At 36.4% G+C, this 24,994-nt stretch overlaps 1 protein-coding gene across 6 annotated transcripts in view; it reads left to right on the top strand.

Annotated features, from left to right (window-relative positions):
* The window catches only part of tbc1d4 (TBC1 domain family, member 4), a 38,469-nt gene extending 13,826 nt beyond the window's left edge, over nucleotides 1–24,643 (top strand). The window contains exons 5-20 of one of the 6 annotated variants that reach the window (XM_051904668.1): nucleotides 1,475–1,607; nucleotides 1,695–1,786; nucleotides 1,881–1,991; nucleotides 2,753–2,872; nucleotides 3,404–3,454; nucleotides 8,199–8,404; nucleotides 9,664–9,816; nucleotides 14,322–14,473; nucleotides 14,746–14,955; nucleotides 17,450–17,611; nucleotides 18,304–18,462; nucleotides 18,760–19,004; nucleotides 19,720–19,879; nucleotides 20,077–20,246; nucleotides 20,908–21,084; nucleotides 22,586–24,643. In XM_051904668.1, coding sequence (XP_051760628.1) covers nucleotides 1,475–1,607; nucleotides 1,695–1,786; nucleotides 1,881–1,991; nucleotides 2,753–2,872; nucleotides 3,404–3,454; nucleotides 8,199–8,404; nucleotides 9,664–9,816; nucleotides 14,322–14,473; nucleotides 14,746–14,955; nucleotides 17,450–17,611; nucleotides 18,304–18,462; nucleotides 18,760–19,004; nucleotides 19,720–19,879; nucleotides 20,077–20,246; nucleotides 20,908–21,084; nucleotides 22,586–22,816 — 2,532 coding nt within the window. In that variant the 3' untranslated portion in view covers nucleotides 22,817–24,643. Of the gene's footprint in view, nucleotides 1–1,474; nucleotides 1,608–1,694; nucleotides 1,787–1,880; nucleotides 1,992–2,749; nucleotides 2,873–3,403; nucleotides 3,455–6,940; nucleotides 7,949–8,198; nucleotides 8,405–9,663; nucleotides 9,817–14,321; nucleotides 14,474–14,745; nucleotides 14,956–15,002; nucleotides 16,516–17,449; nucleotides 17,612–18,303; nucleotides 18,463–18,759; nucleotides 19,005–19,719; nucleotides 19,880–20,076; nucleotides 20,247–20,907; nucleotides 21,085–22,585 lie in introns of those variants that run through there. The other 5 variants (XM_051904667.1, XM_051904669.1, XM_051904672.1 and 2 more) reach the window with 5 other exon arrangements.
* The last annotated feature ends 351 nt before the right edge of the window (nucleotides 24,644–24,994 follow it).

The following is a 24,994-nucleotide window of genomic DNA, read 5'->3' as shown; positions in this document are numbered from 1 at the left end:
TACCGTTTTCGAATCCATTCAGCCGATCTCCGGGTCTGGCGGTACCACTTTTAGCATAGCTTAGCATAGTTCATTGAATCTGATTAGACCGTTAGCATCTCGCACAAAAATGACCAAAGAGTTTCGATCTTTTTTTCTATTTAAAACTTGATTCTTCTGTAGTTACATCATGTACTAAGACCAACGGAAACTGAAAAGTTGCGATTTTCTAGGCCGATATGGCTAGGAACTATACTGCGCAATGATATTACGCAGCGTCTCTCACAAATGTCTCCATGGTTGCAAGGCACGCTCCCTGTGCAGGCAGGGGGTCACAGGCGCTGCGTAATATCATTGCGCCTGCTGCACCCATGGTACAGCAGCAAAGTTCCTTGATTATTACGCTGGAATGAGAGTATAGTTCCTAGCCATATCGGCTTAGAAAATCGCAACTTTTCATTTTCCGCCGGTCTTAGTACACGATGTAACTACAGAAGAGTCAAGTTTTAAATAGGACAAATATCAAAACTCTTTGGTCTTTTTTGAGCGAGATGCTAACGGTCTAATCAGATTCAATGAACTATGCTAAGCTATGCTAAAAGTGGTACCGCCAGACCCGGAGATCAGCTGAATGGATTCGAAAAAGGTAAAACTCAACTGTTTAATTCTAGGGGAGTTGGAAAATTAGCCTATTTTCAAAAAAAGTGGAGTGTTCCTTTAAGGATTTTCCTTGTTTTTGGTCTATATGGATCCTTTGCTGTTGAATATCAAAGAAAATAATGTAGACTACTTCCTAGATTTCTAAAAAAACAAAAACAACTGAAATGTTTTGACTGAATGTACAGCACCATAAATAAATGTTTAAAATATGAAACTGTTACACTTTTGCCAAAAGTGTAACCATAATTCTTAAGCGGAACGTGTTACCACTTACACATTTTATCTGAGCAAAGATATAATATGATCTTTCAACTCATGTCATGGACTTGACAAGCACATGATTTGTATTAGAATGAATAACCAGACGTTGTGTGGAAAGGTTATCCCATTTCAAAATGACACTTGAAGACCAGAACTGGTTTTAGAAATTTTATCTAAGTTAAGATTTAAAAACCTATTTTAATAATTTTTTTCTCTTTATCTGCATGAATATAGCCAGGGTAACTGGCGTGCCGTTAAACTATAAACAAACAAAATGACAATTGAGACAACTTCACAAATCAAATATATATATATATATTTTTTATTATTGAACAATTAAAATGTGTGTGCTTTTATCAAAAATACATATTTCTGTTTTTAAATCCTCATGTATGATTGGCCTAAAGACTTTCATTGTAAGTCTATTACTGTATACATTTTTTTTTTTTATTTGTGTAGTTAATATATATATTTGTCAAAGTATATGACAACATTGATGCCATGTGTAGAACAAGAGTTTGAACAAGAAACTTACTTTTTGCTTCAATTTTATGTCTACAAATGCTTTTCTCAGGTGGATGAAGTAATGCTCACCCTGAAACAAGCTTTTAGCACGGCAGCAGCTATGCAGAGCTCCAAGAACCAAGTCAAACTGTGCGAGGATTGTCCAATGCACGACTTGCACAAGCTCTGTGAGAGAATAGAAGGTAAAGCTACCAACTTCCATCAATTCACTCAATGTACTCACCTCAGTTTTAGCACAATATTCCAGTGTGTCTCTCTCAATGTCCCAGGCTTGTATCCTCCCAGGGCAAAACTAGCCATTCAGAAGTACCTGTCCCAACTGAGCGACAATGAGCAGGTCAACATATTCGAAAGGGTGCAGGTAGGCAAACCAGGAGAAATTTTGCAAACAAAGTAACTAAATATCATTTCATTCCAATTCTCTATTATATATTTAGTTTATGTTTTCTGATTAGAAAATGAAGCCAGCATCTGATCATGAAGAAAACGAGCTTGTGATTCTTCACCTCCGACAGTTGTGTGAGACCAAGCAGAAATCTCATGTTCATATTGGAGAGGTCCCACAGGTAGCAAAACTACACAAACAACAAAAATGCACCACTTACTTTGCCCACCCACGCCGCCTTGCAGAGTCATGAAACTGTGACCTCTCTGTAATTGGATAAGACAGATTGTAAGAGTCATCAGAATATAGCTATAGATTAGAACCGAGCTCCTGAATGAATGCCCTTCTGAACATGTTCAAGACACTGTACATTTTACTTTTTCAGAGTAGATCACCTCTGTAAACATTCCTCTCATCTGACTGCTTTTAAAGTCGACATGAAATCAAATAGACAGTTTGATCCCTATTTAGTTTTTTAATTAATTCCTGGTCTTATTGTTAACAAATCATTAGTGCATGTTATAACTTGCGTTTTCCACTAATGCCTTAGCTAGGATGTCTGGCTATTAGATAATGTATATTAGATCATAATAATCATTAAAAAATAATTTTATATGTATATATAAACAAAGTGAATCAAAGTGACAAAGTGAAAGTAAAGACACTTATAATGTTAATGTTTTAATTATGTAAATTTTCTATTTAAACTTTGTATTCATCCAAGAAACAGTTGTTTTAAATTGTAAAAAATATTTTATAATAGTATTGTTTTACTGTATTTTTGATAAAATAAGCCTTGGTGAACATAAGAGACTTTTATATAAATGTATACAAATTATATATATATATATATATATATATATATATAAACCCCAATTTATATATTCACATGTTACACATTCATTCTCACTTATTCACTTGTATTCCTTTGTGTCACAGCAGAATGCTTCTGGCAGCACTCTGACCTCTGATAACTCCAGTGCGGGCCGCAATAAACTGGACTTGTTGAAGAACAAAGCCCGTAGTTCTTTGACGAGCTCCCTGGAGAACATCATCTCACGGGTGTGTGTGTGTGTGTGTGTGTGTCTGTGTGTGTGTTGTCTGTCTATGTCTTATTGGTCTATGAATGGGGATTGACCCATTTACCCCACCCTTGTACTATGAATAATACCTTTGTTTGTGTACAGTACTATAATAACTCAGCCATCTGCTGTATTTACTCACAAAGCAATATCAATGTGTAAGAATAAAGACCAGCTATGCCTGAGTTCACTAAAAAATGAACCTCCTGTCATCATTTACTCACCATCATGTTGTTCCAAACCTGTATGAATTTCTGTCTGTCTTGAAGCTCAAGTTAAGATCATGGATGGTCACTATCTGCTTTTGTTAAATGGAAATAAGCAGCACGAAAATTCTTCAAAATATCTTCTGTTGTGTTCCATGAAAGACTGAAATCATACAGGTTTGTGATGAATGACATGGTGATTAAATGATGATAGAATTTTTATTTTATTCGTTTAAAGTGTGTGTAAATGTAAATTCTGACATTCAAGCAGGTTGCTTCATTTCGTGGCTATCTTTCTTCCCTAGGGAGCCAACCGTATGCGAATGCGTTTGGGCAGCATGGGAAGTTTTGACCGCGTGAGTATCATACAACACGTGAATATCAGGATCTGTCATTTTAACCCCAGCTCTTATTCTCTCCCTGCCAAGAATCACGTCTCTGTTCTGCTCCTGCCAGCAAGCATGTCTCAGTGGTGTCAATTACCACCACATGCTGAAAATAATACCAATGCTGTGTTATAATACACTACATGTTTTTCAGCATCAGCATTGGTAATCTGATTGAAGCTGCCCTGTCAGTCTTATTAGGGGGTCTCGCTTGTTGGGGTTGGCTTGTTTTGACCCTGTCCACCTCTCTGTCTCGGTGGGGTGTGAAATGTGAGGTGTGTGTGATGGTAAGCTTGGGTCTCTGGACTTCATGGAAAACAAATCAGTCAGCTCTACCTTCCCACGGGGTCCTCACATGGCCCCAGAGGCACTGTCAAAGTGAGCACCTTCTCTCATGCTTAAACTTAAACTCTCAGTAACATGTTACAATCCAACAATTCTTTGCTCATGGCTCTCTTCCATGTTCTGGATGTACTGTGAATCAGTTCTGAGAATACAGTAGCTCCAAAACAGTTATCATATAGTGAGTCTAAAGCACAGAAAATGTTTGGCTTTTGATTTGGTCGACTAATCGCATGTTTGTATCCATTTAATTACTTAATTGTGTACTGAGGAGAATACTACACCATAATGAGCATTTAGTATAAGCGCGATATAGCCTATTCCGCGCTCAAGCGCACACATAAAGCTTACTGCAAAGCTCTGGCAAAAGTAATGATTATGAATGCGTTGGGGAAAAAAATAGCAAGGAGACATTTTAATTATTTATTAATAAACTAATGTTTTCTGAGATAGCGATGACTGCAAAGATGAAGTTGACGATGTTTCCTCGCCATCTCCGCAGTATAGTAAACAAGCCTGGTGAGAGATAAGCAGAGATTATTTCTTTTAGATTTGAATAGGTTTGTTTAAAAGTAGACATTTCAAGTTTTCTATAGATATATTTCTAATGTCTGTGAGGCAAGTAGCCTATACGCTGAGTTTCGGTTCATTTTTGTGACACGCTCCAATTCAGGGAGCCCAAGACAGCAGAAAGCGCATCCTGTTTGTTTCCTTTATTTTACAAAGGCACAACATTTTCTTGTTATTGTGAGTTTACACAAATAAAAGTAGTAGTTTACAGTTTCGAATGATGTATTACTCTTACCTGTATGAACCAGAGATGGAAACTCGAGTCTGCGACTTGGACTCGAGTCGCACTTAAGTTGCAAAAATAAACGACTTGCGACTTGACTTGGACTCGTGAACTATTAACTCGAGACTTGACTCGGACTCGTGAATTACTAACCCAAGACTTGACTCGAGACTTGACTTGGATTTGAAGACAGAGACTTGTGAAAAATACAAGTCTTTTGGCGTGACATTCCCGATTACATTCTCGATTTACTACCCCACACGATGGCACGAAACACCACATTTTACTATCTATTCATTCCCAAATATGTGCTGCAGCAGCGAATATCACAAATCATCTCTAAACACACCAAGCCATCGAGCGTGTGACGCATCTGAAGGCACGCAAATTCATCACCCATTAGAAAACTTGTTTTAATTAGCAACAAATAATAACAATATAGCCAAGCCTTACCTTACGATAAACTTTGTCATTTCATTTGAAAAGCAATCAATTAATCCGAAGGGAAGCTGCGGTGTTGCACAGCTGCAGAGGCTTGCTTGTGGTCCATTTTCAAGAAGTACATGTCCTTTTCATTTTATTTTTTTTTTTATTTTTGCCCAAATATTTGATAATGCATATAATAACCAGATTTACCATGTTAAATTGTATTTGGATTGAACAAGCACTTCCATGCGCATTTTATGACCCTGTCCATCGACTCATTTCCACAGATCTGTTTAAGTCGCAGTGTGTTATTATATCGCCTTATCACAAACGAGACACACAGATGGAAATGTTGTTCGTTGTTTTGTTTACTGTAACGCTTGTCTGTACATAGGTTTTGTTACCACCGGTGCTCACTGGAAGACTACATTTTCCAGCTTTGCTTGAGATCTACAGCCATCTACATCATCTCATATAGCTCAAAATACACAGCACTTTTTTCCTTGCAGTAGTTCTAAATGGTATAATTTTGTATAAATTTAGAAAGTAATATAAATGATTTAAGTAGTATTTTGTGTGCTTTATTAGACAATTTTAAAGTAAAAGTAATCTGTTTTGATATTTAAATACACTGTTAATTACAATAACAACTAGCTGAAAAAAATATATTGATAAAAATAGAACAAAGACTTGACTTGAGATTTGACTTGGACCCCCAAAGACTTGAGACTTGACATGGACTTGGACCTCAGAGACTTGAGACTTGACTTGGACTTGACTGCAAGGACTTGTGAACATCTCTGGTATGAACACACACTGTAAACCCAAATAAGTTGGGCTAACTCAAAAAATTTGAGGTAATCAGTTACGAGTTATGATGTTCCCATTTTTAAGCAGAACTATCAAGTTTTGAGTTTGTAGTACTCATGCATGTTAATTGCTCCTAACTTGAAGTACTGAGTTAGCTAACTCATACATTTTGATTGCAATTAACATAAAATATTTAGTTAATTTTTTTTTATTTTGAGTTCTTGCAAATCAAATGAGTTATTTACTTCACTGTAAACCCTAAGAAAATACAAAAAAATGCCAACTTGCTAATTTGCTAACATGTTAACAATAGCATGGTACAGCACTTACTGAATGAGTACAGCAACTTAAAACATGTAACTTACCTGCTCTCATACCAAGCCGCATGCGCTAATTGTCACCATGATGGTAACTCTCCAAAAACCCACATTAACAGAAACCCTTCTAAATTAGCATCACAAAACATTAATCACTACTAAATCTCCCTTACCATTAATCTTGCACAAAAAAAATAATATATAACACTTAATTTTAGCATTTACTCTCTCTTTCGAGTGCCATGGGCAAAGCATGCTGGGAAATAGAAATCCCAGTCCAGTTTCAGTTAAACTTAAGTTAGTCTAAATTAAAAGAAATGAGTTCATACAACTCAAAACGATGAAACAGTTCAAGTAAACTGATTTGCAATCAGTTGACGATGTTTCCTCGCCATATCCACAGTATAGTGAACGTGCCTGGTGAGAGATAAGCAGAGGTTATTTCTTTTAGATTTGAATAGGTTTGTTTAAAAATGACAGAGTATTTGTAAGTTGTTTCCACTGTTATCAGAAAAAATGCAAGTGATCGCGCCGGCGCCTCCATGTCATGCGTTAAGTGCGCTATACTTTAGCTTCTACACTCCGCACAAACACTTGGATATGCACCTAATAATAGCGCACATTTATCTAGGTTACTTTAGTGTGAGTGGCCATGTAAAGTTCCTACTACTTACATGTTTCAAATGATAAGCCGTATTTGAGGTCGATAGATGATAGGCAAACGTTTGGATTTCCTGCCCGACATACTGTAATTACAACAAGGACCTGCCGTTAATGATCTGTCCCTCATGGACTGCGTGACTTCACCAAAAGGTGTGTTTTTTTTTTTGTTTGTTTTTTTGTTCTGCGACTAACAGACTAATAAAATTTTGGTTGACTAAGCCTCTAGTCAACTAACCATTAGTCAACTATTTGGGTGTCTGCCCTAAGAATATTACGAAGTTTATGTAGTGAATATCCGTTTGTCTAGTTATGCTCTGCTCTAAAATATTCAATTGATTAAATATTGCTTAACTTGCTTACAGTCGCAAGCCATAGTAATGTCTATGTGACTGAACTTTCCTTTTGATTTTTAAAAAAATCCTTATTCAGAAATCAGAAACTCGAATATTCATGGAGGTTCATTGGTCAAAATGTGTGCAAACCACAGTTTGCTACATTGTTTATCAAAATATCAAACTAAGTGGCATCTGTAAACAATTGATGCTAACACTATTTCTCAGAAATAACTTAACTTTTTCTATGCCATTTGAATAATTACTTTTATCCAACTGGTCCCAAATTTATCAAACCGTGCGCTGTGTGAAGGCTCCCATTCCCCTTGTATTACCATGCCAAGAGAGCTATTATGTTGTTTGGATCATTTGTTTTTCCCAAATTTAGCTGTAGGCAGCTGAAGGAAGTGGACAGGGTTTGTGCGAGTGAAAGGAGAGAGAGCGTTGTGCAGCCGTTGCTGGTTTCCTGGCCATGCTGTGTATTGACTCACAGGAGAGCATGGGTTCAGGAACTGCCATAGCACAAGGACAGGAAACAGAGTGAGGAAGAGCGCCAGAGAGAGACCCTTCCTATAGACATCACAGTAAACAGCAGCCAAAAACCTCCATTGTGCAGCAGTCCACCTCCAAACGGCTCATGTGTGTGTGATGTGGCTCTGTGACACAGACTATTAACATACAATAGATCACAAAGTGTGTGTGTGCAGTCACTCTACCGCCAACCTAGCCACTTCTGACTGGGTAAGTGAACGAGACTGGACGGGGAGAGGGAAAATTCTGGGTGAGTCAAGAATTAATAGTTTGATGTAGCTGGTGTCAGTTTAGTTGTTTTGCTTTGCTTTGTCTGAAACTTGAAGGTTATATATCCATATCTCAGTATATTGTTTGTTTCTGTCTGGGATGGATCCTTGTTGAATTTGAGGTTTGACTCATTGATAGGCTGAGTTGTTTGGCATGTGTTGAATACAATATCATCGACTTGTTGGGCCCAACTCATCGCTGACCCGGTTCATTATCTGCTCACCCTGCAGGGCGACTCTCCTGGTGACTCCCCACCTGAGACTCCACCCAGTTACCTTGAGGACGACCCAGATGCCCCGCAGTTCCGTCGCCGGGCTCACACCTTCAGCCACCCGCCTATCAAGAAAAGGATCTCCTTCACTGAGGTTTCCTCCCAGGCCTGTAAGGCTCCACTTCGCCGACAGCAGTCTTTGGCCCCAGAGCTGCTGCAGAGCAGGTAATGCATCACTTCCTGTTTGCTCTCATGTGATAAAGCCATTTATCTTTCCATCTGTTTTTCAACAATCATATGATGTACAGACAGTTACAGCAATGTGCTGATGTGCTGAAAACAGCTTGTTGTGTTTATTTACAGAAATCATAAATATGCTTCAATATATACTGTATATAAACTTGTAAAGTGACTGATTTTAGCACGAATGCTTACATAGTCGAGTGCATGTGGCATGTCTGTAATTTTGGATTTAGCACTAATTCAAATAATTTGGAAAATGACTAAAACTAGAGAATGTGATGCTTATGTGATTTTTGAACTACGGTATATTTGTTATTTTAATGAATCTTTCATAATTTTATTGATGGGATTCTGTCAATTGTTTGAAAATTTAAACTGAATTAATTATATGGCAGTTAATTCAACCAGTATCAGCATTTACTGAGAATTTCCCCCAAATGAGGACATTATATTATAGTTTCTGAATATTATTTGGGAATTTAGTATATAGGTTTATGCGATATTAACACATTAAACTGACAGCTCTAGATTTATAGTATAAGGAAAGAAATTATTTTGAGAATATATATATTTTTTTTAATCACTTTAAATACATATTGACTAAATCATAAAGATATACCGATATTAAAATGCTGGTTGATGCTGATATACGTTTTTAATGTAAATGCCAATAACTGATACATAGCTGAAGCTGTTTTTTAATGTAAAAAAAAGTAAAATCAAAACATATTAATTTTGAGGTCTGTTAAAGATTGTTTAACAGTGATTTAAATTATTTGTTTTTATTATATAGTTGTTTTTTTTACAGGTGGTATATGACAGCAAAGGTAATCCAAATGTTCATACTGGTGGAAACGGCCATGCACAATTAAATATACAATATTAGCCAATATATATCCAGTATTGACTAAATAATCAAAATCACTAATATAACAAATGTTGTACCGATATATTGTCACCTCTAATAGATTTAATATAGGTAAAATTATAATATGCTTCTGACAGCTTATATATTTTTGTCAGAGTTTTTACTTTTTCAGCATTTAAAAAAGTAAAAAAAAAAAAAAAAAAATCTCCAGTTCTCAGGCAAAACCTAAAATTGTTATGCTCTTTCATCTGAAGAAATCTTTCATCTGCTCAGAAGCGCTCATGTGTTCTAGATTGTGGTTCCATGGCAGTGTTTAGACCTCTGTAAAGTGATGTGTATTTGTTATGGGCCTTTTATGTTTCGGCTCCCTCAGCACCGTTGGTAGTACAAGAGCGCGCAGCGTCTCTGAGAGTGACTCCTACTTCAGTCTCTCATCCTCCTTCCACACCCCCACTTTCCTGAAAACCTTTTACCAGGGCTCCCTTGGCTCATTGGCTTCCCTGTCGGACAGCGGGAGTCTTAAGAGGTGAGAGGGGGCATCGGTCTCGGACTGTTCAGTGTGTCCGTTTCCCCTGGGGGTGCCTGAGGTTCGAGCTGATGGTGGCCTTCTTCTCTGCGCCTGTCTGTTTCTTAACCCAAAGGCTTCAGTCACTGTGTTGTCAGTTAAGAAGAACCACTTCTTTAACTTACTCTTTCTTCCTGCCAACATTGTTGGACTTTGTCATTGTCCACTGGACAAGAGGGTTGCTAAACCTCAATTGCATGTTGGCGTCTTTACTAACTAATGGTAGACAAAAGCCTTTATCATCTATATTGCATTCATCAACTGTCACAGAACTTTCTTCTAATCTATACTCTATTGTGCCTAAATATTGATAATTTATAATCTGTGATATATTATGTTGGATGATAATTCAGAATTCATTTTTAAGGTAAAAAGATGTTCCCAGGTTGGTTTGAACAGTTGTTGTGATCTTTTATTTTTCTGTAGTATTTTGATTTCTCTTTGTTCCTGATGGATTTTTTCCCTTTTTCTTGTAAGTAGTTTAGAAATAGTTCAGAATAGATACATCAGATTTTCAGTTATGCAAAGCAGGCTTAAAATCATAGGCTTGCTGGTCTAGCTTGTCAAACAGCTTATCCAGGCTGGGAGACCATCTTAAACCAGCTAAGACCAGTTTTATGATGGTGTATTTGGCATTATAGAGTTTAAAGAGATATTTAGTTAAAACTAACTGCAAAATGGCTTGTTCAGAAATCTTTGGATGTCTGAAATCAGAAACCCGAAAACATTATTACATTAACACACACTCACATTTTCATGTTAACAAAACTGGTTTGATGTTATTAAAGGATGATGCAGTTCAAACAATGTTAAAATCCTGCAAAAAAAGCGATGTGAAGCGATGTGTATCTTGTTTCATATGTGTGGAGGCTTTTTACATAGTCTTAAAGGCACAGCAACAACAACAAAAAAGATTTTAAGGATCAGAGAGAGGGTGCAAATGGCCACGTAAAACAAAATGGGACACAAAAAACATGGCTAACCCTCAGAAAAAGAGAAATGTATGATATAACCCCTTTAACTGGTTTTAGAACATAAAATAAATAGGATAGTTCACCCAAATCATTAGTGGCTTTCGCATTGGAGGAACGTTTTCATAGTTCCTCTAACTATTGTTCGCACCACAGGAACTGGGAACAATTTTAGTTATATCAACACCTTTTGGGGGGGGGGATTAAATTAGCTCCTACTTCAGAGTAGGGCAGGGGTGTCCAATCCTGCTCCTGCAGAGATTAGCTCCAACCCCAATTAAATTGATAGGATTCTGTCAATTGTTTGAAATTTTTAATTGAATTAATTATATTAAATGGCAGTTAATTCAACCAATATCAGCATTTACTGAGAATTTCCCCCAAATGAGGACATTATATTATTGTTTCTGAATATTATATGGGAATTTAGTATATAGGTTAGGGGGCTTCAGTTGGTACTTCACATTCATTTTGCTTGGATGCATTCATTTTTTAAAAATAATTAAATGTGCTATATTAACACATTAAATTGGCAGCTCTAGTTTTATAGTATAAGGATAGATTTGTCTTTTTTTTAATCACTTTAAATACAGATTCACTAATTCATCATAAAGATGCACCAATATTAAAATGCTGGTTGATGTTGATATCAATAATAAATAATAAATTTTTAATGTAAATGCCAATAACTGATACATAGCTGATATTGATGCTGTTTTTTTTTTTTTTTATTTAAAAAAAAAAAAGTAAACTCAAAACACATTAATTTTGAGGTCTGTTAAAGATTGTTTAACAGTGATTAAATTATTATTATTTTTTTATTATTTAGTTGTTGTTGTTTTTTTACAGGTGGTATATGACAGCAAAGGTAATCCAAATGTATATACTGGTGGAAATGGTCGTGCACAATTAAATATCCAATATTAGCCAATATATATCCAGTATTGACTAAATAATAAAAATCGCTAATATAACAAATGCTGTACTGTACTGAACTAGCTCTGTTGGCTAGTTCCTATAACTACCTGGTGCTAAAAAGCCCCTGTTTATTCATTTTCATGTAGTTCCAAACCTGTATGACTGACTTTCTTCTGCAGAACACAAAAGAAGATATTTTAAACAATGTTGGAAACCAAACAGTTTTGTTTACCATTGACTTCCATTGTATGGACAAAAAAAACATTGATGCATTTCTCAAAATATCTTCTTTTATGTTCCACAGAACAAAGGAAGTCGTAGATTTGGAATGAGGGTTAGTAAATGTTTCATCACAGGATTCATTTTTGGGTGAACTATCCCTTTAACAAAGCTCCTGTCATTCACGCTAGTAAGTAGAATTTATAGCAGCAGTTGTCAAGGGCGGGTGTATTAGAATAGAGAACAGTGAAATCATGCGTAGAATATAGGCCCTCTCCCAAGGGTTTCTTTGCAGGACAATAATATTTGACTGGGTTTTTGTGCTAGTGGCTTGAACTATGAACTCTGCTTCATCTGAACAACTGCCACCTTGGAATTACTGACAAATGATGTTCCTCTGTGTATTCGCCCTTCATTTGTTTGAATTAGCGGGCTCTAATGATCCAATGCTTTGAGTGCTCTGAAAGGAGGAGATTTAAAATGTCACATCCTTGGCCCTGCTCCGTTTTCTACAAATCGGAGAGAGGGTCCTTCTCTCTCTGTTAAATGTCTCCAGTTGTCTTTTCTAATTGGATGTCTAGCAGACCTGTCTGTTGAGCAGCAGTCAGGGTTGGTCCATTTCTCTAGCCAGAGTTTAATGCATAACATTCAAACCCGTTTCACGCTTTCACTAACTCTGCTTGAACTGTCCTTGCTGTTGCTTGTGTATTGTTGTGGTAACTAAGCAAAGAGACGGGTACAGGGAAAATAGACCGAGACTTGTGGGATAAAACAGATTTGATTAGACTTTAAGTACATCTTGTTGCTGCATCTGATAATAACCATCTATTTCAGCTTCTTAGATTTGGAACGGCTTGAAAGATGTTTCAATGGAATAATGGAAAAAATAAGCTTTAGGTTTCTCTCCGCTATAATCAGTGGTGTGCAGTGGGGTTTTAAAATGAGGAGGCAAATTTTTCTTTTTTTATTATTTATATATATATATATATATATATATATATATATATATATATATATATATATATATATATATATATATATATATATAAAATGTAAATTTATCTCCCTGTTGCACAATTTTCTTGGTTAAATAAACATTACATATAAAGAGAGACCAAATACAATTTTAATTTGTATTTTTACACTATGTAATGTTCTATTTACTAAAATGAAGTAAAAATTTCATCAAGTTAGTGTTTTTATGCATGTTTACATTTATTCCCAAATAATAGGCTAACTAAAGGCAGTAACAATTTAAACTATGGTAACAATTTAAACTGTCACTGGTCACAGACAAGAAGATGTACCTTTAATACTACTCTGATTGCTCACTAAAAACCCTGCAGTCATCATGTTTTCTGCCATTTCAAGTTTGCTTGTAACATGACATAATGTGGTAAGGAGGTGAGTTGTTTACTTACTATTTAATTAGTCTTCCCATTAACACCATCGGTGTCTTCATTCAGGCCGATTCACAGAGAACGTGCACAAAAACAAGAGGTGGGATTTATCGCACAAACCAATAATAACCAATCATAACCGATCATATCCAATCATAGCGCGATGGAGGCACTGCCTCCTCTTACGTGACTTTCCCCAATTCATTCTCAATTACCCTCCACTAAACTCACTGCACGCTTTAGGGGTTTTGCTTTATTTCTATGAGCTGAAGGGAGGCATGAGAGACGTGGACTTCCGCTGTAACTTTACCTGTTGGACAGTGTTTCTTTTGAAAAATGAGTGGCCTTTACATTTATTTTTTTTATTTTTTTATTTTTTTTTTTTATGTCAAATTTTGTAATATTTGCGTTGTTTTATTTTTGTAATATCGATTATTTTCTCATCCAGTTTTTTGAGGAGGCACTGCCTCCCTTGCCTCCTCGGAGGAAACGCCCCTGATATATATAATAAGAACATCAAGTCTTTTATGCTCACCAAAGCTGCATTTATTTGATTACAGTAAAATGCATTAAAAACAGTAATATTGTAAGATTTTTTTAAAATTTGTTTTTGTACATAAGTTGAGTTGCGTTGCACAAGTATTTTTTAAAGTGTTGCAAAGTTTTTGTGTGCATTATTCAGTTAATCTTCTGTTCACTTCCTAATAATTTTTCGTGTTCCTCAAAACAGGTAATCTGTGTTTTATGTAGCTTATGCATGAAACCAATTAACATCTATTATGACCCTCTAAATGCTCTGCTTCTTATTGCTTACGAGCTTTTGCTTAAATGTATTGCTGAATGTATATTGTTTATTACCTTATAACTGGTTTGACCACCTGTATTGAGAGCACACGTTCAAAAAATGTCGCTCTGTCTTTTCAATTGAATAAGCGTGTGTTGTTTTGTTTGTCTGTAGTGGTAATGGGGAGGGCAGGAAGAGGTCTCTGTCAGGTTGTAGCACCGATTCTTTGACCTTGGTGCCTCCACGCAGAGTTTCTTGGCGGCAGAAGATTTTCTTGAGGGTGGCGTCACCCATGAACAAACCCTCCACATCTATGCAAAACGTGGGTAGGTACACATGCTTGAGTGTATGCACAGACAAGCAGACAGGTGCAACATTACGACCTGTTCTCCCAGCAGTCTATTTATAGTCAATATTGCAGCATAAATCATTGTTCTACAAGCTTTAGAACTTCAAGATAATTCTCCCTTTTACTGAGATTCAAGAAAAAGAAACGCCCTAAATGCACAGTACTCCATTTCTTAAATCACTTTATTTTCTTTCCATGCCATTTGCGCATGGGTCTTAGACATTTTGGTCAGCATCTGCTGTTTTCCAGAGCACATGGATGGCCGGGAGCTGCTGCCACTTTCTCCTCGGGCTTTGAAACAGGATCAAGACCCTCAGGCCAGCCCCCTCTCCCCAGAGCAGGGCTTTGGTGGAGAGAAGGGCCGGCGCAGCCCAGCTGACTACAGGGCCCTGTGGAAGAAAGCCATCCACCAACAGATTTTGCTCATCCGCATGGAGAAAGAGAATCAGCGCCTGGAGGGTTAGTGTTTCTCTTGTATCTCTCTCTTTCTTATGACCTTTCTCTTATTGCATAATCGTGCAGACCCACTTCACTGGGTGCTGTTCGTTCAACCAAAAAACAAAAAAACACAAAACAAATCTGTCATAATTTTCTCACCCTCAAGTTTTTCCAAACCCATTTGAGTTTTCTTTTCATGGAACACAAAAGGAAAAGGATAGTTTATGTATCTTTTTCCTAAATAATGACTCGAGCAGTCACCACGGGCTTCCAAATTCAAAAAAGTGCAAAAAGTACCCTGAAAACCCATAAACTTGGGTGCTATATTCCAAGCCACATGATAGGTTTGTGTGAAAAACACACTATACACTCTATACTTCCACTGTGTGGGAAAGTGGAGCTTAGAGCAGCATTGTTATTGTTAACTGAACTATTAAAATATTGTCTTTGTTAATTGAAATAAAGCTGAAATAAATAAAATATAAATATTACATGAAAAACACTTCAGTAAAAACTAGAAATGTTGCCTTGAAAACTTACTGAAACTGAAGTACTAAAATGACTATCCAAATGACTAACTAAAACTCAAAGATAAATTTAAAAATGTACAAAACAAAACTTGACAAAATGACAAACGTGCATTACAAAATTACTGAAAGTTAAATAAAATAAAACTTAAATAAAACTAAAATAAAATGAAAACTGAAAATATACAAATAAGAGCTAATTCAAAACAAATACTATAATAGTACATAAATAATATTAAAACAACAGTGGCTTAGACTGTCTAAAGAGATTTTAAGATTGACTGGCTCTCTTTTTGTGTTGCTCAACAGAAAGTTAGTTATACAGGATTGGAACAACATAAGGGTGGGTAAATAATGACCAGAATTTCATTTTTAGGTGAACTATCCCTTTAAATATTTCCAGTAGCTCAAACAGTAGAGCATGGCGCTAACAAGGTTAAGGTCATGGGTTTGATTCCCAGGGAATGCATGAACTGATAAAATGCACCTAACATATGAACAAGTTAGTCGCAATGTAAGTCACTTTGGATGAAAGTACCTGCCAATTGCATAAATATGTAAACCTACAGCAGTAGTCCAGCATTCATGGTACATTGTGGAGTCATGTGAGAGGGAGTGTTTCCTCCCGTCACCCTGATTAGACTGTTGTTTTTGCCCTTGCCTTATTTTAAGAGGGGCAAGTGGCACTGTGTCTATTTTACATTCTGGAGCAAGGTTAATTATAGATGGGAATGTAGATGACGTTCACATTCTTCAAGAGTGCGCTTTCAGTTCTGTGACCTCTGGGCTGCATATGTATCCCTAGTCTTTTAGAAATAGTTTAATAATATCAGTATTTCAATCAGTTTCAAACACATTATGAAAGGTTAATGTTGTGTATTAGTTCAACTTTGCTTTGGAAGAGCCAAGCAAAAAGTATGTGAAATATTGCCCTCTGTTGGCCAAACAGCATCATACAAGAGACTCAAGTTGCTTCCTCTACCCTTTTACTTTTTCTTTCTGTTTTTGTGTGCTCTTGGATGGGCCGAACTGAATAAACATGTCTGAGTAGAAGGTAAGAAAATACAGCCATGGCATTGACATTTTGCTTGAACAGGCTGAACTTCAGGCAGTTTCAGTTGGCATATCATCATTGTTTTGCTTCAGTGTTGTATATAAACCAGCATAAGGCAGTTAGCTACATGTTCTCCAATACCAATAAACAATAACAATTGTTTTTTAGGATATAATTTTCTCTTGTCAAATGAAACAGTTGCAGAATTGCATCAATCCAGAGTCTAAAAGGGCATATTCTCTTATTCATCGGCACAGATGTTCATGTATTCTTTTATCTTGGATAGTACAAATGTGTTGCGATGCTTTAAGGTTACTGTAAAAGGCCATATGCACGCTTGCCTGTGAGGCTTCCATTGTATGTGGATTGCTGTAAAGGCACTTTTATTTTTATTTTTACAAACTGAAACTTAATAAATTAATGTCTGCATGACTTTCAATGGCTCTCAACTGGTTTTGCTTGTGTTGGACATCATCAAGTGGCAAACCAACGCAATACCAAAATTGCAAATAAATGTTATTTAAATAATGTGATGAATGGGATTTTTTTTTAATATGAATTGTTTTAAGAACATATATTATTGTAATATGCTCTTAAAATATGATGGACATTTTTATAAATCATATACTGATACAATAAAATAAATTCATATTTTTACAATAATAATTACTAATAAAAATTGCATTTAGCATATTTCCCCCCTTCTGTCCACTTTTTTGAGTCACAACCCACCACTTGAGAATCAGTTACCTAGAATATACTTCTGCCTCTGTTAACAGCAGGTGATGCACATGATGCCTATTCATTCACACTCTGAATGTCATTTTGTTCTCTCTCTTTACATCCAAAATCATCTATATTAATTACTAGTTGTTCTAATGTTAGTCTGAATAAATAAATGCTAAACCTGACTAGCAGTTTTCTCATCCTGCAGCCAGCCGTGATGAATTGCACATTCGTAAAATGAAGCTGGACTACCAGGAAGTGTGTCAGTGCTCCAAAGAGGTGCAGGCTGTGTGGGACAGGAAGTTGAGCAGCCCCTGCCGCACTAAAGTACAGTGGGATAAAGAAGAGATTCACAGTGCCGTCTGCCAGGGTAAGAACTGTTTACTTCAGTCATTAAAATTCCAAGATTTTGGTCTCTGGTGTACTACTCTACGTCATCTTTTGTTGTTACACAACTTGTTACATAGTTATAGAAACACTTACACTATCGTTCAGAAGTTTGGGGTTAGTAAGTTATTACTATTTTTTTTTTTTTTAATTAATTTTTTTATTCGGCAAGGCCACATTAATTTGATCAACAGGGACAGTAAAAATGTTAACATTGTACAAAATATTTTAAATAAAGGTTGTTCTTTTGAACTTTCTATTCACCAGAGAATATTGAAGAAAAAAAAAAAAATGTCAACGGTTTTCAACATTAATAATAAGAAATGTTTCCTGAGCACCAAATCAGCATATTAGAATGATTTCTGAAGGATCATGTGACACTGAAGACTTGAGTAATGATGCTGAAAATTCAGCTTTACCATCACAGAAATAAATTACATTTTAAAATATATAATAATACAAAAAATTATATTAATATTTATGTTATTACTATATTTTTGATCAAATAAATGCAGCCTGGGTGAGCACAAGAGACTTCTTTCAGAAATATTAGGAAAATATTAAGGACCCCAAATGTTTAAATGGAAGTGTAGAAATGTGAAATTGTTTTGCTCTTCTAAATTCTAAACAGTGCAGAGATTTCCCTCAGTTTGTTTGTATGTTTGTGCCCTGTAGGTGTCCCCAAAAGTCGGCGAGGTGAGGTGTGGCTCCTCCTTTCCCAGCAGTATCGTCTGCGTCACCGTCTGCCGCAGCGGCAGCAGCCCCCTGAAACTCCTTATCAGGATCTCCTCAAGCAGCTCACAGCACAGCAACACGCCATCCTGGTCGACCTTGGTCTGTATCTAATCAAGTACTTATAGTTTGTTTATAGGGGAATACGCATACTGATAAGCTACATACAAGGAATACATTATAATTTGCATTCCAAAGTTGTATATTAGTTGTTTATTAATTGTCAAATCATCAATAAAATTTGACATAAAATAGTATCATAGTATCGAAATTTATAAAATCTCAAATCAGACTATAAAACTGTATATTTTCATATTGTTGCAGCTAATTCACATGGACATCACAATAGTGTTATATTTTTGACCCAGCACATTACTGAAGTGATCTTCCCCTTTCCAGGCCGGACATTCCCAACACACCAGTATTTCAGTGCTCAGCTGGGAGCTGGGCAACTGTCTCTGTACAATCTCCTAAAGGCCTACTCCCTGCTGGACACGGAGGTGGGCTACTGCCAGGGCATCAGTTTTGTGGCCGGTTTGCTACTGTTGCATATGAGCGAGGAACAGGCTTTTGACACTCTTAAGTTCCTCATGTACGATCTGGGTATTCGCCGGCAGTACCGTCCCGACATGATCTCCCTGCAGGTGCGCTGTGTGTGAGAGAGTGTCAGTTTTCAATAGTTTTTGTTTTTCTTTCAGAACTGGTATGTTTGCTTTTCTGATTATGCCTATTGCTAAATGTAGCAGGACTGGTTTTTGCGTGAGATAACGGAATGTGTATACAACAGTGTGTCCTAATTTGTGGAACTGAATGTTTTCCTTTTGCATCAAGAACTAGATTTTTATTGGACACTTTAATATAATAATAATAATAATAATAATATAATAATAAATGAATAACACATATGGCCATTTTTGGGTATTTTTGAAGTATCATCAGTCCTTGAAACATTTTTCCACAATGCTACATCCACACCACTAGGTGTCAGTATAACATTCAAAGCAATTGTTGTATTGGCCAATGAAACCTAAATTAAAAGTTAAATAATACTATTCTTTTAAAAACTAGTGCTTTACTTTTGGTGAATGTAAATTCTAAATCCTAATTTTGTTAGCACAACCAGAACAGAGATTATTTTTACTACACTTGACTTAAATGTACATTTGCTCAAGCGGTATGCAAACAGCCGTCTCCACCTCTTGTACACTATTTCCTCCTCAGCTGTTAGTAGTTATTCATCATCAGATGTGCCAATGTTTAATCCCGTGAGAGATAGCCTGTCTCAGCCAGTTTCATTTGAGCCTGTTTAAAGTTCACTCCTGTAAGTGTGAGGACTTTTTCTTCCTTCTCTCTCTGTAGATCCAGATGTACCAGCTGTCCCGACTGCTGCACGACTATCACCGTAACCTGTACACTCACCTGGAGGAGCACGAGATCTGCCCCAGCCTGTACGCCGCACCCTGGTTCCTCACTCTCTTCGCCTCTCAGTTCCCGCTTGGTTTTGTTGCCCGTATATTTGGTATGTTTCACTTCCTACGTAACACTACCATATTCAGACCTGAACTACTTTAGGGTATGTGATAGGGTTAGGGAGAACCTGAGGATTGTGGTGAATTGATTTTGTGTGTTCAAATTCATGTATTTCACGCATAAGTCAAGTATTGTAGCCAATGCATAGCCTTTGACTCTTGTACATGTATGTGTGTTCTGTGGCAGACCTCCTGTTTGTCCAAGGCACTGAGGTGATTTTTAAGGTGGCCCTTTGTTTGCTGAGCAGCCACGAGGGAGAGATACTGGAGTGTGACGGCTTTGAAAGTATCGTGGACTACCTTAAATCCACAATCCCCACCCTCACTTACAGCCAAATGGAAGAGACAATCACCAAGGTACATTTAAAATGGAATAAACTTTATTCCAGTATACTTGGAGACTTTTCATCAAAATATTTATTTATTCTAGTTATTTGCCAAGGCAACATTTTACGTTTTCATTTCAGTTTCAGTTGTTCATCTAATATTTAATTTGTCTATTTTCAGCTTTATATCAATTTACTGAAAATGATTTTCAAAAAATAGTTTTAGTTAACAATAACAACTCTCATCAGCCATGATTTTGACATGTCTTCCTTGACTTATTTGATCAAACTCAAAATACCCTTTTTTATGCCAACTGGATACTATCCTGTAAAGTAACCATATGGCATAAAGTGATCAAGTGACAACAGTGTAGCATATCCCTTTTTTTTGTTGCATACTAAATACAGTTTCACATGCTACTGTAGGCAGCACACATTGTTTCCTGTGCAGTATGCAGTACACTGGTGTCTCTTTCCACACACTGGCCAAACAGCCTATTTAGACTTGAATGCATTTAACCACTAGGTGGTGTAGCTTGCTTTTCAAAAATCAAAAGCCTGTATTGTTAATGAAATTGAACAAGATTTTAAAAACAAAATATTGGATGTAATCGGATATTTAATCTAATAATTTGAAAGAACCTGTGGCATATTCTCTGACAATAACTGTCAGTATGAAATGTGGTTTGCAGGCGACTGAGATGGACATCTCCAAGCAGCTGCACGCATATGAAGTGGAGTACCACGTCCTGCAGGATGAGCTGTCAGACGCTCCTCCACCATCAGAGGAGTCTGATAGGCTAGATAAACTGGAAAAAGCCAATGCCCAGCTCAAGAAACAGAACATGGACTTGCTAGAGAAACTGCAAGTATGTAGATGTATAATATTATCACAAAATAGCGTGAGAGAAGTGTTTTGTGCCTTCATTGCCAGTGTGTGGCAGCACAGTACAAAAGACACAGCCTGAAACCCAAGATCTGTACAGATACGCCTCTTCGTTTACTAGCAAAGAATATTAAAATGGCATTTTGATTTTCATATTTCACATTTAAAATTAAAAGTAATGGGAATTCAGCTGATAGTTGCTTGTTCATCTGTCATCCACTAGTGTTAATGAATATAGGAGAATGAATTATCCTTGAAACTCCATTAGTCTAAACATGTAACGTCACAACATGCTCATCTCCAAGTTGTCCTTAAAAACAACCTGTTGCTAAAAACAAGCTGTTACTAGAAACATGATATAGGGGAGAGTGAAAAGATATTTGGCTCACGTTCCAAATTTTCCAGACTAATATAATAGTGCATTTACAAAGTAAAAGTGCATTCTGGATGCAAATCTGACAATCAGTAATACTATTAGTTGAGCCATTGGCACAGCTTACCCTGAAGCATCTGACAAAATTTACCCCATAGGGTTTTATTTATTGGCATTTCACCATGTATGAAAATAAATAAATACACACACACACACACACACACACTTTTATTCAACAAGGATGCATTACATTGATCAAAAGTGACAGTAAAGACTTTTATATTAACCGTTTTTCCACCGTCAGGGCCGAATGGTCCTAAGAACGGCAAGGAATGGTTCCAGTTATATTTCCACTTGAGATTGGTTTGCTTGTAGTGACGTTGCCACACAGGATTGGTCATTTGTCTGTAGCTGGCCACTATGTGAGTGGAGTTAACACAAGTTAATAAGATTAAAAGAAATATCTGATCATCCTTCATAACGCGGTAGCTATTTACATCTCATCATCTGTAAACTCTTGCGTTACCAAGGCAAGGACTTATGGATTTGTTATTACATTCCAACGAGCTCTGTTTTTAGCCCTGTACCGGCTGGGCTGGATCGGCATAGAATGGAAAAATAAGAGCTAGCAATAAGTTAAGCAATAAGACCGGTTTTGGCCCGATGGTGGAAAAAATGGCTATTGTTCCAAAAAAATATTTTTTTAAATAAATGCTGGGTTTTTTAATTTATTTATTTATTTTTTTTAACTTTCTGTTCATTAGTATATCCTGAAGAAAAAAAAAAAAAAATAAATAAATAAATCTTATATTTTTCCACAAAAATATCAAGCAGCACAACTGTTTTCAACATTGAAACATATTAAACAACATATTAAAGATCATGTGACACTGAAGACTGGAGTAACGATTGCTGAAAATTCAGCTTTTTCATCACAGGAATAAATCACATTTCAAAATATATTAAAATAGAAAACAATTATTTTAAATTTTAGTAATATTTCCAAATATTACTGTTTTACTTTATTTTTCAGCAAATAAATGCAGCCTTGGTGAGCATAAGAGACTTCTTTCAAAAACATTAAAAAATTGTTTGGCTTTCTTATTAACAGGCGGCTCGTTTGAAGATTCAGACATTGGAGAGCAGCGTGGAGAGCTTCCTGTCACGAGAGAGCAAGATGAAGCACTTGATCCGTTCTCTGGAACAGGAGAAAGCTTCCTACCAGAAGACCATTGAGCGCATGCGTAGCAGTTTACCATCAGATGCCATGACTGATGTGGAGATGACACAACTCAAGTCCAGCACCAATGGGAAAGCCAAAGCTGCCTGTAAAAAGCCTTGAATCACAATCCTACTGACTGATGCATCATATAGGTACATCAGTAGTGTTACTCTGCTTATTCCTCTAGGTTCCCATCGTGCTTCACCTTTGATGGCCTACATCTTTACATTTGAGAAATGGGAACGTTTGACACCTTGCGACCGCACTAAAAAAACTTGAAAACAATAAGGAAGTGTTTCCTTTCCAAAGAGCAGCATGACTAGTCCGCGTACGTGGCGTGTTGCATTCATTTCCACATGTGACTTTATGCTCACTGTGAAGGTTTTTTTTCACCTGGCACTCCAAACCTGGAGTTTGGAGGAAACCAAATATTTACCAGGTCGACCTTTTGCTTAAAGTGCTTCACCTAAAGTGCAGGCAGGAAGTGAAACCATCTGCTGCTGGGTTTCCTCTGCAACTTACAAACAGTCTGGCTGTCCAGAATCCCCAGTTTGAGCTCATGGGCTTCAAGCGAGTTACTGTCTGAAGACATGAAGAGTTACTTGTCTTTAAACCATCACCTTTGATAATGCACAGTATTCTGTGTGTGAAGTGAAGAAGTATGCCTGAAAAACGTGTTGGATACTATGCCATAAAGATATGTGCATGTAATCATAATAAATCCAAAAATCCTTTGGGGATTTTACCATAGCTTGGGTTTCTTTTCAGTTGATTACTTGTAGTTTTGTGTCGCACTGTACTTGACATCTGCGCAAATATTTTTGTAGTGTTGTATAAGAGCTGAAGCATTGTATTTCATTCATTTTTTTTGTCTTACAGGTTTTACTTGATGTTAGTTCATTTGGGCCTAATACAACAAAAATGATAACTGATACATTGGGTTAAACCACCTGTTGGTGGCTAAATAAGACTATATATACAGTAAGAAGAATCACACTGTATTGGTCACTCATCTAACCATGTGAATGTAAACTTAAAGCAGGATTATCTACTTGAACACTCATTCTTGTTTGTCTGTCTTCAAGTTGTCTACTTTTGTTTTGACTAAACCAATCTCAATTCACCTTGTTCTGACACTTCAATGAATGAGTCACAATTGTAGTAAGATGTTAAAACTCTTAGGGCAGTGTTGGTAAACTTAATCAAAAGCTTCTTTCTGCCATTTTGCGTTTGAATATGTCAAAATTGACATATTAAGAAGTGTTACTGCTGGGCTGGTGGTGGTTACCAGTGGTGTGTAAAATATGTCTGATCTTTATTCTAGGTAGTGGTTTTTGATTGTTTTTGGATTGTTTTCTTTATGTAATACATTTGTGACATTGCAAATGGAAAATACTTGCATATCTTTGGAGAAAGTGAAAACATATGTGCATGTTTAATCAAGGGCTGCAAATACATCACCTGTTCAGAGAAGGTACATCCTAGCAATACACCTGCACCAAAGTTTAACGATGTGAAGGACGGGAGAAAGGATTCGTCGTAAAAATGCACAAGGGCAAGGACACATTGTCCTAATTTTTCAATATTTCTCAGTGCTATCATGAAATATGATGTCTTCTTACATAAAAGACATAAAGCAAATGGTCGGGTGGTATGTTTGATATATCATAGTCATACTTTTTCATACTTTATATTCAATGTGCCAAAACTTGTTCATCATTACCATCACTTTTCCATTATCACATGCCATTGTTACGTCTCAGCACCTTCTTCACAAAGATGCTGAGTTCTGTTGGACTACATTTATTTCAGATTCACTTTGGTTTGCAATGAATCTTTGGTAATCATTGAAAATGTGTGCTGACAATATCTTGTGATTGTTTCTTTTGATTTTGGCTGAATTGTCAGTCCTCCATACTCCATTAAAATCAACTTTTTATACCTCAATTTCCATTTATTATTATTATCAGTTGTTCTTGCCATGGTAAGCTTCATCATTATTATTATTGGTTAAACTTGCTGAATGATTATCTATCATTCTTCTGGATAATAAAACATGAAAAATGTATAAACCTACATTGAAGGAAGGAGACAAGGACACAAGACTCTATTGACTTAGGCCAGTAAGCACAATTCACATATTTAATGGTAAAAAAATGTGTTTTATATATCTATAAGCTCAATATAAACGTTTTCAGAATTTGAATAATGATGCATGACGATCACTGCCATTTTTAGTATTTTACATAAAGGTTTATCAATATGGGATGCAATAACATCTTAAAATGTCGGTCATAG

This window comes from Ctenopharyngodon idella, chromosome 9 (assembly GCF_019924925.1).
Source record: "Ctenopharyngodon idella isolate HZGC_01 chromosome 9, HZGC01, whole genome shotgun sequence".
In the NCBI taxonomy this organism is placed as follows: domain Eukaryota; kingdom Metazoa; phylum Chordata; class Actinopteri; order Cypriniformes; family Xenocyprididae; genus Ctenopharyngodon; species Ctenopharyngodon idella.
This window is presented reverse-complemented; position numbering and strand designations above follow the sequence as displayed.